This window comes from Colobus angolensis, unplaced genomic scaffold, assembly GCF_000951035.1.
Source record: "Colobus angolensis palliatus isolate OR3802 unplaced genomic scaffold, Cang.pa_1.0 Scaffold493, whole genome shotgun sequence".
NCBI classification, from domain to species: Eukaryota; Metazoa; Chordata; class Mammalia; order Primates; family Cercopithecidae; genus Colobus; species Colobus angolensis.
In genome coordinates this window covers 374,936-394,206 of record NW_012118410.1, presented here as the reverse complement: position 1 = coordinate 394,206, position 19,271 = coordinate 374,936, and the positions used below count along the sequence as shown (strand labels likewise).

General features: G+C 33.9%; 1 protein-coding gene across 3 annotated transcripts in view; it reads left to right on the top strand.

The window, feature by feature from the left end:
* STXBP5 (syntaxin binding protein 5 (tomosyn)) overlaps positions 1-19,271 on the top strand; it is a 209,368-nt gene that overhangs the window by 131,654 nt on the left and 58,443 nt on the right. For all 3 annotated transcript variants that reach the window (XM_011959439.1, XM_011959438.1, XM_011959440.1), the window contains exons 17-19: positions 6,966-7,091; positions 9,160-9,311; positions 15,861-15,926. In XM_011959439.1, coding sequence (XP_011814829.1) covers positions 6,966-7,091; positions 9,160-9,311; positions 15,861-15,926 — 344 coding nt within the window. The remainder of the gene's footprint in view (positions 1-6,965; positions 7,092-9,159; positions 9,312-15,860; positions 15,927-19,271) is intronic.

Below are 19,271 nucleotides of genomic sequence, written 5' to 3'. Positions count from 1 at the left end.
TGAAGCAGTGTTTTCAACTACTGAAGTGACATTTTAACAAAATAACAATTACATCTAAATATACGTTATCTTCAACAGAATTAGAATAATTTATTTAATTGTACTTCATAATTTCTTATGCCTCCAAGTGTTCCTGGGCTTGTGGCCAGAGATCCAGCACTATAAAACATTAAATTCTTTTCCTACCTGAAGAAAAAACACCATCAATGCACTGCTTTCTCGTGACAAGATAGGTCAGAGGAAGTACTACTGACAGGAGAAGCAGTACTGTTTGGACCAGAGTGACAAGACCTCTTACCTTGGCTTTATAGATTAAAGTTAAAGGCAGGCCTAATAGGTGAGTCTTTGTCCTCTGTTCTTAGAAAGGCCTTTTTTCCAGTTTTTTTAGTGTCTGAAAGAGCAAGGATAATAGTTAAGGCAGCAACCAGCAGCAACTGTGAAAACCAGCAAACCAAAATGCAGAGTTCAGTAGTACCCAAATCCATTTTAAAGGTAATAGTGACTTAGTTCTGCAATTATGAGTTTTCTTTATTGTTCATGGACCTGAGATTATGGTGTGGCCATCTTTCTTGTTTGGGAGGACTTTTCATACTTGTGCTGGAATGTCATGGCACACTATTAATCTTTTGTAATTATTTAATAGAATGTCACTTCATATAGAAATTCGTTTTAAGCTGATGGTTAGTCCCAGCAGCCAGAAAGGCTCATTAGCTAATCCATTAATGATTTATGTGAGGAGAGTCCTTTTTGTTGTTGGCATTAAGTGTTATCTTTTGTGTATGGATACACTTTGCCAATCCTGGGATATACCACAATAACATCTTAACAGTTTGTTCTGAATCCTAAAATAACTAATGACTGTGATATGATGATTTTTTTCCTTTTGAATATTATTGTGGAACTCGAGGTATTTTTTATAGGCAATTTGTTTTAACTTACTGAATTTTATCAACTTAACATGATTTTGTCACAGTTTTCTAGAGGGAGCTTCTTTGTTGGTGTTTGTGTCTTCTTAACACCACCTCAGAACTTTTGTGACCATCCTTAATTTCTGTCAAGATGTTCTAGACTTGCTTTAAATACTTCTTGCCCTCACAGGATAACAGACCAAAATATGATCTTTAGAAATGTTCGTAAGATTATTTTTAATAAGCACTGTATTGTTACAGTAGACCACCCAGTGACGAGAGCTAAAAAAAAAGGGGGGGGTTGTTTTTTAAAAGCAGTCATTAAAACTCTTTTATTTTTCGTTGAGTTTTTACATTACTATATAATGTAAATAAATAACTTTAAATCTCTTACCCAAACCACTCTTCTCCTATAATTTGATTAGCCTGGAATTATTCCATTTAATATTATTTATCTGTTAACAAAAGTAAGTCCAAAATTGCAGTATTGAAATTACCACTAATATTAAAACACTAGATGAATAGTAAAATATAACATGCCAGCTGTCTTTAGACCTTTGAGCATATGACAAGTGATATGTAAGGCAATTACATTGTTTTGAGTTACTTTAATAATTTTTCTTCTATTTTGGTTTTTTGTGCACAAATAAAACTTTATAACAACTAACCTCATGTATAATAAAACTTTATAAATTCATTTTATCTTGAGACTGTTAATGTTTTAAGGGACAGTTCTTTTTGGAAGTAGCATTTGGTATCAGATAGAGGTAAACTGCCCTGTCAATATGTTTTGTGAAATGGATGGAACTTTGAAGCAGTTCAGACTTTAAAGACACACATAAGAGATTCAGCCAGAGTCCTGTCACCTGTAATTGCTTATTAGAGTCTACGAAGGAGCCCAGTAATTATACTTCTCTTTACCTATTTGGAGTCATTTTTTTTTTTTTTTTTAAGAGACAGGGTGTCACTCTGTTGCCCATGCTGGAGTACAGTAGCGTGATCACAGCTCACTTCAGCCATGACCTCCTGGGCTCAATCGGTCCTCCCAACTCAGCCTCCCATGTAGCTGGGGCTACAAGCACACGCCACCATGCCCAGCTAAGTTTGTATCTTTTTTTATAGAGATGGGGTTTCGACATGTTACCCAGGCTGGTCTCAAACTTGGAGGCAATCTCCCTGCCTCGGCCTCTCAAAATGCTGGGATTATAGATGTTAGCCACTGTGTCTGGCCCCCATCTGTATTCTTAGCACATTAAGAAATAAAATAATTTCAGATGGTGACTAAAAATATCACCTTAATTATTGATAAAGGTAAAAGATGCCAACTAGCACAAGAGCCAGGTAGTTTTCCTGGTACCGTCTGACCTGTATACAAAGATAGCCTTATCTTCCCCATCATGGCAGTATTAAGAACACTGCTTTTGCAGGAGCAGAAAAGAAAATGCACCCCCTGGGCAGACTTGCTCCCAAATGAACACAGATTGAGGGGGAAATGAGAGGGCTTCATTAATTATTTCCATATTTACCAGCTACATAGAGACTCTATCATTCCTGGGATACAGTTAGAAAGAGGGTAGAAAGAAGCCCAGGAGTTCCGCTGACACTCAAGAAGACACACAAGATGTGGAGAAGCAGTCCTGATAATTTGAGTGTGTGTGTATATGTGTGTGTGTGTATGTGCACGTGTGTACATGTGCCTGATTTTTGTTTTTGGCGGCGGTGGGGGGTGGTTTTGCTGGTCACACGAATACAAATTGTTACTAACTTTAATAGATAATGTTATATATTGTTACATCAAGTTATACGTTTAAATTACAACATTACTTAAAATTTTAAATATTGATTTTTAAAATTAGAAATATAAACAAATCATACTAAAAAATCATAAGGTAATGGTTCTATTGATACAGTTATGGTTATTTTGATCCTTTTTCTGGATTTTAGAGAAAGCTCAAGAACAGGAACGCGTGGGAGGATTGTAAACGTAGGGATTGCATGATAACTATTTCCTTTTCTTCAGCCGTTATCTTAAAATTAATTCATTGGTAGTAATAATTCTCTAGTATTACATTACTAAAGGACTGATTTTTGGAGACAGAGTCATGAGAGGGAAAACTAGTCTTTTAGTAGAATATTGTATAAGCTAGTGAAAGATATAAAGTACAAGTTTTGGACATTTTTGTCTAAAATCTGTATAAGTGATTTTTCTAAAATCACAAACAAGTTATACCTCATTTTTTTCTTTTAATTGTCTTCAAATAAATGCAGGTATGTATTAATTTCACATTGTTTTAGTCCACAGTCCTGTAGGCTAGTTTCTTAAAGTAAGAAGTGTAACAAAAATTAATGTTAAAATATAATAAATATTGAGGCTTTTTTTTCATACAAAATGCCTTTGTACGAAATTGGTTTATTTGAAGAAACATTTTAAAGGCAGCTGTTTAAGACCAAGGAGGGGGATTCATTGAGACCAGGAGTTCAAGACCAGTCTGGATAACATAGTAACACACCATCTCTACAATAAAGTTTTTTAAAAATTAGCCATCATGGCGCCATCACCTGTAGGCTGAGGTGGGAGGATTGCCTGAGCCCAGGAGTTTAAGGCCACAGTGAGCTATGATCATGCCACTGCACTCCAGCCAAGGGTGACAGAGTGAGATTCTGCCTCTTAAAAAAAAGAAAGGTAAAAAAGAAAAGGCAACTGTTTGACTTGTTTCTTTCAGCAATGAAATTTTATGTTTTTGAAGCATTTTTATTGTCCCTTTGCAAGGTACTTGCTCAAACAATCATTTTGAAACTGTGAGCCTCTACCATCACTTTAACATTTAAAATACATTTGTACAAATTATGCAGCTTTTAATAAAACTTTTTCCTTAAAAAGCAAACAAATTAACTTGAATATATTAAAAACATTAAAATGATAACATAACCGTTTAGAATAAAACATAATACCCTCTTCCCATTTCATATTTTTAAAATGTAACTTACCTGCTTTCATTTTTTGGCTTAGGTTTCTCATCCTTTACCATTTTGCATCATGTTTGGCTGCCTTTTTATTTCTACTTAAGAATATTTTTTTGTTTCCTTATACTAACTAAAGTAAGAATTCTATGAGTTCTGTGTGTCCTGGTCACTTAAATCTTCAGTGTGACCATGTATGCACTTCTAGAATTATCCCTGGAATGCCTGATTCTGCTCTTGAGAATTTGTTGTGCACATTTAATATGCCAGAGGGAGGGAGGACACTTCCTTGACCCTTACCTTCTATACCTAATTCATAGAAAGAGAAGATAGACCACTCAGACCCTTCAGTCTACTCCTGTGTCAAGGCTGACTCTGGGAAGAAATGAAATGCCTCCATTGTTACTCTGTCACTTGAGATGGAGAGCTATAGCTGATTAGTGGGTGTTTCCCTGAGAATAATTTAGAAATTTTGCCTCAGCCAGTCTACAGTTCTGAATTCATTGCCTTGCAAACCTTGACCAGCCAAAAGTGAACTATAGCTCAATTCGTGTAAGCAGTGCCCTCAGTGATTCACATTTACCCTGAAGTCTGAACAACTTTTGCTGTTTCCTAGCATGTATGTCATCAAAACATCAGGTGCCATGGTCTTCCTCATTAGAAGTACCAACTGAATGATTCCAAAGGGTTCTTACCTCTGAGTTTGGTGGTATGAAATTCAACATTGAGTAGTCTTACTGCTTTCACACACTGTCATTTCAAGGCAGAAGCCTTAAGAATTGCTGAAGTAACCAGGCTTTGCATATGTTTTGCTATAGCAATTACTAAGCAAAGAGTTTGTGCAATCAAAAATGTTTTTAACTTAAAGTCATAGTAGAGTTTTTTACAATAAAAGCAGTCACACAAAAATAAAATTGTTCACATTTTTAAAAAATGTGTCTTTCAAGTACAGTTGAAGTTCTCTGGAAAAAGTATAGCAGGTATTGTTTCAGAAGCTCTTACACTCTTTTAAGCCCCTCTTTAACTCTTCATTTCTAAAATCCTAATGACAACTGTAGTTGAGCATGGACTTAACTATTCATGAGGTTTGGGAATAGATTTGACTACCTGCTGATTAGTTTTACTTTTAGTTCTCCATCATCTCAAACTTAACCCCATAGTCTCCTAAAACTACCTCTTTATCCCTCCCTCCCTCCCTTCTGTCTGATTGTAGATTCTCTGTGTCTTATTTTCTTCCTCTACCCTACCTTTACTCAACCTCTAACTCATTCATTCATTCAGTAAATATTGAGTACCTCCTTTGTGCCAGTGTTATAAGTATTAATAGCTGCAAGGTTTCTGCCTTCCTGAAATGTAAAGCCTTGTTTATTCTTACTCCATTAAGTGTTTCAATCTGCCTTTTTCTTGTTTCACATCAGAATCACAGGAACTTCCCAATTGGTGTCCCTATTCTACTTCATCTTACCTATATTCACCAAATTAATTTTCCCCAAATATTTTTTTATCAACCTTCATTGGCTTTTAATTCTTTTTTTCTTTTCTTTTTTTTTTTTTTGAGACGGAGATCTCGCTCTGTTGCCCAGGCTGGAGTACAGTGGTGTGATCTCAGCCCACTGCAACCTCCGCCTCCCAGGTTCAGGCGATTCTCCTGCCTCAGCTTCCCGAGTAGCTGGGACTACAGGTGCTCGCCACCACACCCGGGTAATTTTTGTATTTTTAGTAGAGACGGGGTTTTGCCATGTCGGCCAGGCTGGTCTCGAACTCTTGACTTTAAGTGATCCGCCCACCTCAGCCTCCCAAAGTGCTCTGATTATAGGTGTGAGCCACTCACTGCACCTGGCCTGTCTTTTAATTCTTTAATAATGAAAATATATTACCTTTGTCTAATGTGACCATCTACAAAGCACTTTTCATAGGTGTTCACAGTTTCCTCATATTGTGACTAGGTAGTAATAGTCCCGCTTTCTAGGTGAAAAGACAGCTGGTGAGTAACAGAATCAGTACTCAAAGTTCAGCTTGCTGAGAGTTCTTTCTACCAACATCAAATCTTTGTGGACAGGACTTGAAGACCCTCTAAAGTCTGGCCCTGGCCTGTCTTGCTATCTTCTCATTTTTACTACACACTCCTACCACTGTAGCCAAACTTAACACTTATCAATCCTTGAACTTGGGTTTTCTGTCTGCGAATATTCTGCAAGAACATTTTTTATAGCATTATTCAGTAATTATTAAAAAAGAGTCTCTGCGATCAAAAATACTGTCACCTCAAAGTCAAGGTAGATTTGTTTTATAGTGAAAGTAGGCACACACACACGCAGATAAATTCTCATATTTGTTTTAACTCATTTTTTAACTTGTTTTTGGACAGTTTTCATTTTGTTACATCATGTTTTTAAGTTTTGTGTTTTTGTTTTGTTTTGTTTTGTTTTTTGAGACAAGAGTTTCGCTCTTGTTGCTCAGGCTGTAGTGCAATGGCACGATCTCGGCTGACTGCAACTTCCGCCTCCTGGGTTCAAGTGATTCTCCTTCCTCAGCCTCCAGAGTAGCTGGGACTACAGGCGCACACCACCATGCCAGGCTAATTTTTGCATTTTTAGTAGAGACAGAGTTTCACCATGTTGGCCAGGATGATCTTAAACTCCTGACCTCAGGTGATCTGCCCTTCTCGGCTTCCTGAAGTGTTGGGATTACAGGCGTGAGCCAGTGCGCCCAGCCGTTTTTAAAACTGCTTTTCTAACTTACATTTTTTCTAACTTGATGTTTTTTTCTCTTCTTAATCCTTGGGCTGCCGCTTCTCTTCATCTTTCTCCCCAGCCCTCCCTGCCTTCTTTCCAAGCCCTCTTCTTCCTCCTCACTTTTCTTTTCTTTTCTTTTACCCCTGCTGTCCTCCCCCACTTTATATGTAGAGTTTGCATATTATTTTTGTTAATTACATACTTAGTCCCTCCAAGCATAGATTAAATGCTTCTAGATAACAGGATTCTGATTTTTATATATTTAAATATCTAGTATCGTTTCATATAAAAAGATGTTTATAATTATATAGGACAATAGTTGAAAATGGGTTAAAAGATAACATGTTTTCTTTTATTTTAGAGTTAAAAACTCACCACTTAAACAGTCTCCAGGTTATCAGACAGAACTGGTTATTCAGTTGGTTTGGGTGGGTGGAGAACCACCACAACAAATAACCAGCCTGGCAGTCAACTCTTCCTATGGACTGTAAGTATAAGTTATTTTTTTTCTAAGTCTCTTCATAGTATTCCATACATCATTTTTTTAAAAATAGAAAGGATGGTCTTTGTTATATCATCACCTAAAATGGCATTCTGTAACTAATTTCAGACCAAATTCACTGTTTATTTGGAACATAATTTCATTCTGAATAACTTACTTTGGGTATGCATGCACTACTTCCTGATGTAAAGTTAAATGCCTCATGGACCAATAAATTATTTGTGATGAAGTTTTAAAGTCAGTATATCCTCTCCTAGATATACCCCTAGAAATAATTTTCTTATTAATAGTTACTGTAATGGAAATCTAACAACATGAACCCAGAAGACTGTGTTATAAAACTGATTTTTATAACTGTTGAACTGTAGTTGTGTAATTTTTCTTTCTACTTTCAATTAACTTGTATAAATTGTAAAGGCCTGATAATTAATATTCATCTATACTACAGTATACTTGTTTTATTTATCAATTCATGCCTTCAGCCATATAGTGTTAATTATACATACTTTTATTACAATATAATAGACTTGTAAAGCATTTGTTATTTTCTTGTTTCAGAAGTCAACACTGCAGTGTAAGAAACTGCTTCCTGACTGTTCAGTCCTGGAGCTATTTATCATGTGTAGCTCATTGTCTGCTTGCTTGATGCTAGCCCTAGGGACTCATTCATTTTTTTCTTGCCAGTAGCTCCCACCGCCTACTCTGTCTCTTGCAGCTGTACAGTTAGCCCTCTGTATCCACCTGTTCCTTCCATGGATTCAGCCAACTGCAGATGAAAAATATTCAAAAAATATAACAAAAAAATACAACAATTAAAAAAATAAATTTAAAAATACAGTATAAAAATTATTTACATAGCATTTCCATTGTATTAAGTATATGTAAATAATCTCAAGATGATTTAAAGTATATAGGAGACTGTATGTTAGTTACATGCAAACTCTTTGCCATTTTGTATTGAGGACTTGAACATCCGCAGATTTTAGTATCTGTGAGGGTCCTGAAACCAAGCTTCTGAAGAAACCAAGGGACAACTATACATCAAACTAACACTGGCTACAGTCTGAGATAGTCTTCTTTCATATTTTATTTGCTGCCATACAATGTAAGAGGACAGACTTTCCTCTTTTAAATATTTTATTGTCCACAACCATTAAAAAAACATAGGAAATGAGAAAAAGAGCCAATAGGAAGTTTCAAAGGAAGGTGCAAATCAATGAATTACAGGCCTTACTAGGCTTACAGTTGTATTTTGTTTGGCCATTTCTGTGTATTTTTAGAATTTTAATTAGTTACCAAGACTATATAAATCCATACTTAGAGCTCCAACTTAAAAATCTGATTATGTGGCCGTGTCCATGTTTCTGCATGGCAGCTTCAGCTGGAACTCAGTTGAAGCTTTTCATTAGATGTGCCATATACTCTTAAGCAACCATGTGCTTACATGTCCTCTTTTACTTACTTATATCGCCATCTATACATGTCAGTTTTCCATTCCTGGCTTAAAATATCTTAAAAGAATAAATTTCCTTTATTCATAGTTGGTTGGTTTATAGTTCCTGACTGATAATTGAGAAGATATTTAGAACACCCCAAAGGAAGGCCTCCAAGATGTATGCTTTCTACTTTTTATTCTTGACTTGAATGATTACCAAAACTTACCCCAATGTCTAATCTCCTACTTGCCTTGTACAAGGGAATGTGTCCCACCCATGAAGAGCTCAAAACACCCCCAAGGTAGAAAAATAGATGTTGCATTGCAAGGTGTGAGAGATTTCTATCTCTGATCAAGTTTCAACTCCTATGCCAAATATTTTTATAAATAATACAGTTGATTGATTTAGTGATATTAAATAATTAATGTCTGCAGAAGATCTAAACAGTTCCATGAGAAGGCATATGTAACCTGTATTTCAGTTCATATAGTTATCTTTTGTTTCAAAGAATTTTCTGAAGGCCCCACCATGCTTCTTTCTTCAGCCTTGTAGACTGTAGTACATTTTCTTGGAATTATTTGATTGTGCTAAAATGTTTGTTATTTTCCTATTTGCAGGGTGGTTTTTGGCAACTGCAATGGCATTGCTATGGTTGACTACCTTCAGAAAGCAGTGCTGCTCAACCTGGGCACTATTGAATTATATGGCTCTAATGATCCTTATCGGAGAGAACCCCGATCTCCTCGTAAATCTCGACAACCTTCAGGAGGTAAAAAGAAGAAAATCCTGAGCTTTAGGATTTCTATAAATGCTGACTGACTTCTGTGAATATAAGTATTTCAGTTAGATAAATAGCTTGCCTGATTTAGTCTGTATATATAAACTTCCAAAAACTAGCAAAAGGCGTGAGTCTTATTTTTTATTTTTGTTTTCTATAGTTGTGGTTTTTACTTTTTTTTTTTTTTTTTTTTTTTTTTCGCTCTGTCGCCCAGGCTAGAGTACAGTGGCGCGATCTCGGCTTACTGCAAGTTCCGCCTCCCGGGGCCCAGGTGATGCTCCCACCTCAGCCCTCTGAGTAGCTGGGACCACAGGCACATGCCACCAAGCCCAGCTGATTTTTTGTAGAGATGGGATTTTGTCATGTTGCCCAGGCTAATCTCAAACTCCTGGGCTCAAGCGATCACCTGCCTCAGCCTCCCAAAGTGCTGGGATTACAGGTGTGAGACACCACACCCAGCCTGCTTTTCTTTTTAATATTCTAGGATTTTATTGCACATTGAGAAAGAACCACAGGATCAAACTTCTCAGCTGAAATATAACGAAAGGAATATTTGTATCATTATTATATAAAAAAGTTACTTTCAGAGATTTTGCTCCTTTTCATTGTTTGGTTTTTGTAAGACCAATGATTTATTATTTAAAATATTTAATTCAAAGGAATCATTCCCATGTGGGGAAAAAAGGAAAATGCAAAGGTAAATTTTAGTTCTTTGAAAATATAGCATTCTCAGATAGCTTTGATTAAATGTAAGCCTACAGTCATTGAAGATTCTCTTTATAGAGTTCTTTTATGTTTGCTAGGTAATTAGTCGTAATTTTAAATGTTCTACCATAATACCTCAAGGTACACGTGTATACTTAGCTATATATACCAGTACTTCTTGCCCTTTTTTTATTTCATGACACACAAAAAACTGGCATTTGATATATGGCACACAGGGTACACTAATGAGGCTTCCAGTTACAACTGGCCTGGTGATATCCAGTTTCCCCAGGGCCTGCCCAGCTGGACCAGAGATTGAGGCAGCCCTATTTGGGGCATACTTAACTCATTTGCAGAATACCAGTGTGTATTGAAACACCATTCGGGAAGCTCTGGTCTGTACTTCCTAACTCAGTCCGCTCTGAATTAAAAGTCATTCTGCAATTCATTTTTCAGTTGTGTTCAGTACATTATTAACTAATACTGCAAATTTTACAATTCATGGGAAAGAAAAATGAGGGGATATAGACCTTTCTATTACTTTGGCTTGATGATTGAATTTTTCTTTTCAAAGTTGTGTTTTTCCATTTTTGTTTGAATGTGATCATTTTGTCATGTAATATCTTCAGCAGAGATTGTTGTCCCAACCATACCATTCTAGTATTTTTGTTTCCTTTTCTTTTTCTTCCGCTTTTCATTGCTTCACTAAGGTGTGCTGATTGTGACTTCTTGCATGTGCGGCCTTTCTAGCTTATATTCTGAATCTATGAAAAAACTTCGTCCTTCTTTTTTAAGTAAGTCATTTATGCCTTGGCTTGTTTGTTCTTTGTAAAATCATTGGGAGTTTTTTTGTTCATTTTTAAAAGAGCTTATTAAAACATTCTATGTCTAAAACACTACTCATTACTTAGATTCATCTCATGACATGTATATGAAAACAGCTATTTAAATACTTGTGCCCCAATTCTATCTCTTTATAAAGCCAAGATACTAATATTTAATGCTAGAATGTTAGAAAGTTATCATGATAGAGAAGAAATATTTTTTGAAGATAAGACTTTTAGTTTATTTTACAAATGTGGTAAAAATTTCACTATCCATAAAATTAACCTCTTTTCTCCTTTATACCTTATACTAGCTTATATAAAATTGCTAGAAATTAAATGCCTAGATTTATCTAAGGATAGAGACTGATTTTTAGCATTTAATTTTAAAAATACTTTTTAAAATTTCACTGCATCCTACATTATTCTCCAGTAAACCCCATAATACATATTATTTATATTATTGTTTGCTTTATTTTATTATTGAAGAATTAGCTATGTAGGCACAGGAGAACTATCTGAGTTTTTCTTTATTAGTTTAAGATATTCACCCATTGTTATTATGCCTCACTTTGTCAATATTTAGGGTTGTATTTTAAAAAATATAAAAATTAAAATTATGTTAAAATATGTTTTAAAATAACATCTTAAGAATATTTTTGACACTAATCCCCCGAAATTTATAAATATTTGAAATACATATAGAATGATTGGTATAAAAGTTCTTTGTCGTGAGGTAAAAAATGATATTCTTCCTAACATGTATATTTTATAACATGTTCTTAGATGTAGACCAAATATCAAATTGTTCTTCAGGCTGTTTTAGAAGAACAGTTTGGGGCAATTTTTTGTTTTGCTACAAATAGATGCTGATATATTTTATAAAGAATGTAGTTCATATCAATTTTAAGACAAAACTGTTTCAGCCAAGTTTAAATGTGTCATAACTGTATTACAATGCAGTTGTATTATTTAGTAAAATATAGGCTGTGTTTTCATAATAAAAATTCTTAAACTGTCACAAGGACAAACAGTAATGAAGTATTTCAGCTACTCATATCTGCTAAAAATCGGATTCTACTAAAAATGAACTGTTGGATAATATGTATCTTGTTTTGCTGGTCGTTTTATGATTCAGTAGAATGATAAAACTACTAATTGTGTGTGTATTACATCTACTAATGATTGTGTGTATATTAGTAGAAAGTAGAATTAAGTAACTGATTCTGAGTGCTACATTAAGAAGAATCATTTTCCTCTCTGGAAAGTATGAAAGCTATAATAAGAGAAACTAAAGCCTAAGGTCCTTTATGTAAATGAGGTAGACCAAGCGATAATAAAAAGAATATCAAGATAATTGGTGAATTTAAAAGGTATCCCCAGCTGGTGAAGGTCAAACATTTTACATTTCAGTTGATTTGAGGCACAAATTAGTCAGAATTCTAGAATGAGTTGCTATGTGCATATAGAAAATAGAAATGATCGATAGAAGTCAGCAGAAGTTCACTAAAAGTAAGTTGTAGCAAAATCAATTTTACTTTTTTAATCTTGTAACTACATTGATGACTTATGGCAGCCTGTTGACCTAATGTTGCCTGAAGTTAATGAGGTATTTGAAAATTAATTTTAGGATATTTTTGTGAACCAGACAAGTAGAAGTGACCTAAATACCTATTTCAGTTTAATGATGGAAAGATTGATTAAACCAAGAGTCAGCAAACTATTGTCTGTAGGCCAAAACCCAGCCTAGTGCCTGATTTTGTACATACAGGTTTATTGGCGAAATAGCATGTTTATTTGTTATGTGTTGTCTATAGCTGCTTTTGTGCTGCAACATAACAGCTGAATATTTGGTGACAGAGATTTTGGCTGAAAAAGCCTGAACTATTTATTACTTGGATCTTTACAGAAAACATTTGCCAGCCCTCTCAGTTAAACCATGGTACTGGATTAATGTGTGGTCTAATTACCTTGATGTAGTATGCCTCAGTTAATGCATATATTGTGTTGAATAACATAGGATTATGTTTTGTTGAATATTTCAAATAGTAAATGTAGCTTCCTATCTGGACTTTTGAAAGATAAGATATGCGTATCAGAATGGTCACTATTTAAGGGGGAGGTAGGTATTACATTTGATGGCAGAGTAACAACTCAAAAAGATAATTTATAGGTAGAAACAGTAAATTTAAACCAAAGAAATGAGATTTATCAACAATACATGTTGAGTCCTGAGTTTAGGTTATAAAGATTGATTGTTTACATATAGAACAGAAAACACTGGCTTAAGAGTAGTTCATGTGAAACATAATTGGAGATTTTGTTTAAGCACATCTAAGTTTAAATCACTCTTTTTATAAGTTTGTGATACTAGAAAGGCTATTTCTCTGAGGCTCAGTGTCCTCATTTATAAAATGCAGATGGTGACTCCCTCATAAAGTTGGTGTGATTATTAAGTGAGAGGACACGTGGCATACCTAATCATGTGAGTGAACGTTGTTGGCATTCAGGAGGTTGTTTTGTTACTGTTGACCACAACTTCGTGTGTGCCAGTAATGTGGCAGAACTGCTGAATATACTAATGTGAGAAGTTTAGAACAGTTAAAATTATAGTTCTATGTCTATGTCTATGTCTATGTTATGTTATTTTCTCCTCATTTTTAAATCAGGGCATTATAAGAAGCAGATTTTGTCCTAAAGCATGCAGAGCTTTTCTACCAGTGAAAAAAAAAAAAAAACTCTGAGTGGCAATTAAGTGTGGACCCTTTCTATAAGTAATTAGGTTTTTGTTCCTATATAAAATGCCTAAAACACTCAGTGCCTCAGTTTCTTCTTCTGTAAAATGAGAATAATACTGTCTACTTCATTTGCTGCTGTTAGGGTTAAATGAATGAAGCACTTAAAACCATATCTGGCACATAGTAAGTACTCAGTAAATGTCACTTAAGACCACTTAACTAATTGGGTTGAGTGAGATATATTTGAGCAGAGCCTGGGTAGATGTATTGCTAGGAATATTTTTGAAGGGATTCTGGCAGCAATAGAGGGGATAGATTAGGTTGCATGCTATGAAATTCTTTCACATGTATTCACTCAAACATTCAACAAATATTGAGCGTACCATGTGCTATGCACCATTATAGGCAGCAAAACAGACAAAATTCTCTACCCTCACGGAACTCATGTTCTACTGGAAGACACACACACTTAAAAAGATAAGTAATATACAGTAGATAGTGCCGAGGGGGAAAGTAATTGAAGGAGGATTTGAAATATCAATGATGGAGTGTTAAAATAAAATAGAGTGTCTAGGTGACTTCAGGTTTAAAGGAAATGAGAGAGCTATTATCCATGAGGATGTCTGGGAAAACAATCAAACAAAAAATATTTCATGCACGGGAATAAGCACAATTTGCTCTGAAGCAGTACACCTGGTGAGTTCAAGGAACAATGAGGAGTCAGTGTGGCTGGAGAAGAGAGAGTACCAGTGGTGGGCAAGTCAGTGAAAACAGCAGATAGTCTGAGAGGTAACAGGATACAGTATACTGTCAGATCGTATACATCACCCAACCAAGTAGGGTTGGACTTTGACTTTTACCCTGGGTGAGATAGAAGGCACTGAATGGATGTTTAGCTTATTTAACAGTTGTTTAATATCTAAACGAAATCCTCTCTATCCACATTCTGTAATTCAACTCCTACATGTTTCTTCCTCGGCCTTTTTAAGAATGATAACTATATCATGTAAGTCTAATAATTTTTTTAGTCAATAAGTTCAGTAATTATTATATCATGAAGACCCTCAACTGAAACCTCAAAGTGATTTCCCCTAAGTATAATTTTTAGTAGCAGTTGACAAAATACCAAGTGGGTAAAATTTCAAATTTGATCATTTTTATTCAGTACTAGGCACATCATAAAACTGGAGTATGTTATCACTACTGTTTAGATATCCTCTGTCTGAGTGTGCTATCAAGAAAGAGTACATGTATATAAACAAATATTTTATCAAAGATTAAATGCATACCTATAATTACATCTATCATCTTAGAACCGTAAAAACCAGGTTTTCTTCCAGGACCATTAGTTTGATGAAGATTTTTTTTTTAAGTACTAATTATCAGTCTGGGTTGGTGGCTCACATCTGTAATCCCAGCCCTTTGGGAGGCCTAGGTGGGTGGATCATTGGAAGTCAGGAGTTCGAGACCAGCCTGGCCAACATGGTGAAACCCGTCCCTACTGAAAATACAAAAAAATTAGCCGGGCGTGGTGGGGCACTCCTGTAGTCCCAGCTACTCGTGAGACCAAGACAGGAGAATCGCTTGAACCCAAGGATGTGGAGGCTGCAGTGAACCGAGATCGCACCACTGCACTCCAGCCTGGGCGACAGAGGGAAACACTGTCTTAGAAAACAAACAAACGACTAATTCTCATTCAAGAACTTCCTATCTAATGAAAAAAACTAATGTGTGCCTCAAAATAGAAAACTTTTCTTAGAATCCCAGTTCAGTACTCATGTTCTCAGGAAATGTTACTTTGAAAGCTTTCTCAGTGACTGTTGGAAATGTAACATCATGTCTTTTTACCAAAGTAATAGAAAAGCAAATACACATTCTGTTCATCGATGTGACACGTGACTTCTAAGGCTCAGACATGTGACTCCTTGCTCAGCTAGTCCAAGCTCTTGATGTGTCTTTGTTTATTTATAATGTTTATACAATTTGCAGGGGTTTTTATAACTTCAGTCACCAGGGAAATTTATAATCATATTGTTTACTTTGTATTTTATCATAGATTATATTTTTAACTGATGAATGCTGTATTAGTTTGAGGTATTTTAATATAAAATATTTCTGTCTCAAACCCAATGAGCATGGTATCAATACCAACAGTCTGTTAATTTATTGAGTTCTTTTAAATGGACGGTAGTTAAATATGTACTGTAAATAAAAGACAAAACTGCACTTACATAAATTTATGGGTTGATTTGTTTTTTGTTTTTGTTTTGTAGCCGGTCTGTGTGATATTAGTGAAGGGACTGTTGTTCCAGAGGATCGCTGCAAGTCTCCAACTTCTGGTAATTTGTTTTTTTTTAATTTCATTAATAATTATGATTTTACAAAATCCAAGATAACATACCAGTGTACATTTTGATAGTGATGCATTTAAAATACATCTACAAAAACTTTTGTGTCATATATTTATCCTTAAAATCTTAACTGCATTCTTTGAATTCTGATTAAGCAGAAAGAAATGTAGCTGTGCTAAATAAAAATCCAAAAGTTTACCTGCTGAGAATCCTGTAATTGTTTATTTAACTTTCTTATATTTACACCTTTTTTATAGAAAATATATCTTACTCCTTACCATTGGATCAAATGTCTTAGTTATCTACAATCTTTAAATGTTATGAAAAAATGTTTAACACTTATAATCAAGTCATGAGTATAGTCAATTAGAATAATTATAGACTAGTTACATGTATTTTTATTTATGATGAAAATAATTTCTTATATATTTATAGCTGTATTAAAGCAGTTCTCATTTCTTATCTATAGATGGGTCTTTATGCATATATTAATATTTCAAAAGAATATTATTTTTATTATTTTTGGAGACCTCTTAAAATTAACACGATCTTGAATTTATTTTATTTTAGTGGATTGATCCTTTTCTAATCCTTCATAAAGTTAATATTATTCACCAGTTTCCTAGTGAAAAGATCATTCATAGCATAAGTAACATTGTTGTTAAGACAGTTTTTGATCCTTCCATAGCTGGTATACTGCATCAGAAACAATTGTCAGAATGGGAAATATTGACAAGGGTATTTTGTTTTACTCCCTCACATTTTAGTGTAATATTTTATTATATCTAAGACTGCAAAAGCTTTTATGATGTTTTCCTTTTACAATTGCATTTTCCTGATGTTAAACTAGTTGATTATTTCTTAAAGTTAAAATGTATCTATGCATTTTCTGACTTTCTTGTTCTTTAAACTTCATATTTAAATTTATTCATTAAACTAATAAAACATATGGAGGAATTGCTCACATAATTAGTACCTGATAAGTTTTAACATTGGTAGAATTAAGTTTGAATGAATAATATGAAGCAGGAACTGTTTTCTGTCTCCTAGGACTGTTTATTTCTGAATTTGGAATTTAGAATTATAGTATCTTTTAGTTCTTACTCTTCTTCTAACTACATAAAATAATGTTCTGACCTTCTCATCTTCTCCCAAATCCACGTAATGCATTTGTCAGTATGTTAAGTATATAAGCCAGGGTGGACAATTTGGACATGGAACATGTAATACGTTATGCTTAAATATGTTAAATCCCATAGGATGCGTTTTAATAAGATTCAACCCAAATAAATTAGTACTCCTTTTTATCCTGGGCCAGACTTTCAAAAAGTGGATACATCTAGCCCTTTGAAATAAACAAACAAGTGATATTTGAAGATAAGTGTATATTTAAATCTAAGTATATAAATATAAAAAGTAAATAAAGGTTAAAAACCCTGTAAATTCTGTTTCTCAAAACAGAGAAACTCAAACATGGTTCAGCATTTTCAAATATATTTTTGCTCTTTGGTCCATGTGAAAAGGAAAGTAATAGTTTTAACATGCAGAAATTCAGATGATCTAGATATTTCATTGTTTCTATCTCAGCATGTTTGAAATGCAAAGTAAAAATTGTGACTTCAAAAAATCATTGATAAATCATGTATTCTTATCATTAGGTATAGAAACCTTTATTTAGTTTAGTCTTTGATTATGTTCTGAAAAACGTAAGAATTCTCTGAGACATACTGGTTTCTACATATCAGGAAATACTGTTTTTTTAATAAAAAGTCAAACTTTAAGAGGGAATAGTTGTTTCAGATAGCAGGAGATACCGGTTATGCACAACTAGTAAGAGTATTACCATAGAAACTGGAGTGAGATTCTGGAAAACTATTTTAATATAAATAATTTTGACACTGCATTTTTATAGCTTGTGTGTGTCTTTCTCAACTTGTCCATGTAAAAATTCTTAATAGTAATTTTTGCCATCTATTATGGGTTAATTGTCTTACTCTGTATATTTGTAACTTTTTTGAACCTTCATTCCTGTTAACATTCTAATAGATAAATAAAGAAATAATTTATTATTACCCCTCTGGCCAACACATGCAAATTCTACTAATTTGCGATGGTCAAAAAAGAATAACAGATGGGATGAATTTGAAGTGAATCAAAAGAGCCACACGGGGATCATGTTTTAAAAAACATAAAAATTAGTAATTAAATTACAAGCCTCAAATAGTTTCCACAATGAGAGCAATATAAAAAGGTAAAATAGTTAAGTGATGCATTATAGATTATTAAAACCGATATAGCAAATATAAAATAAGTTGGTATTTATGGGAAAAGAAGAAATGTATAAAAGTGGATTGGGAGTTAAAATGAGTCTCTCATAAATACTAAGAGGCAGACAAATATAGAAATATATAATAGCCATATGGCTTTATCAAAACCAGTGAGTTCATTTAAAATAATTCATATATGAAGGGAAACTTTTTTTGAAAACCTTTTAAATCTCGTAATTAAGATTTGTGATCTCAACTGTTCAGTTTATGAAAATCAAAGATGTCTTCAGAAATCATCATGATAAAATCCATGTAATGCATATAGTTAACCTTTTCATTTATTTTTAAATAAACCAGTGGTCCCCCTAACAGAAAGTTAATTCTACCTACTGAACATATACATCCTGAACAAATGAAGAGAAAGACCTTCATTTGATCTTTACGTCAAAGAACTCATGTTGCTTCAGTGAGCACTTTAGTAATACTGGAATTTGTTTAGTACTGCATGCAAATACACACACACACACACACACACACACACAATAACAAATCATGTTAAAATAATTTTTTTAACTGTTAGGTTATTTCAAGCTGAAGAAAACCCAGGGCCACCCATACCGTATATAAATGATGTCTTTAAGTGCATTCATGATTTAAATGCTGTGTGTCCTAGAAAAACAATAAGCTGTGGATATTATCTGTGTTTCATTGTAGAAATTTAGTAAATATATTCAAATAGGATAAGCAGAAAACTGTTTTGGAGCTTTTGCATGAGCTGTCACAGAAGTTATAGCAATCAGTAGTAAGTATTTTTAGTTAGAAGAAAAATAAATCTCCTTGTTTTATTTATATTACAGCCTATGTTGCCTTCTTGTATTTGAAAATATCAAATATTTTTCTAATTTTAATATGCATAGATATGTTATCCTGCTATTGATTCGATATGAAACATATCAAAACTAGTATCAATAATACATTTTTGTGCATTCATGTGGCTATTTTGTAGAGGTGATAGTGATACTTTCAAATATTTATAACATATAACCATTATATTATTTAGAATTAA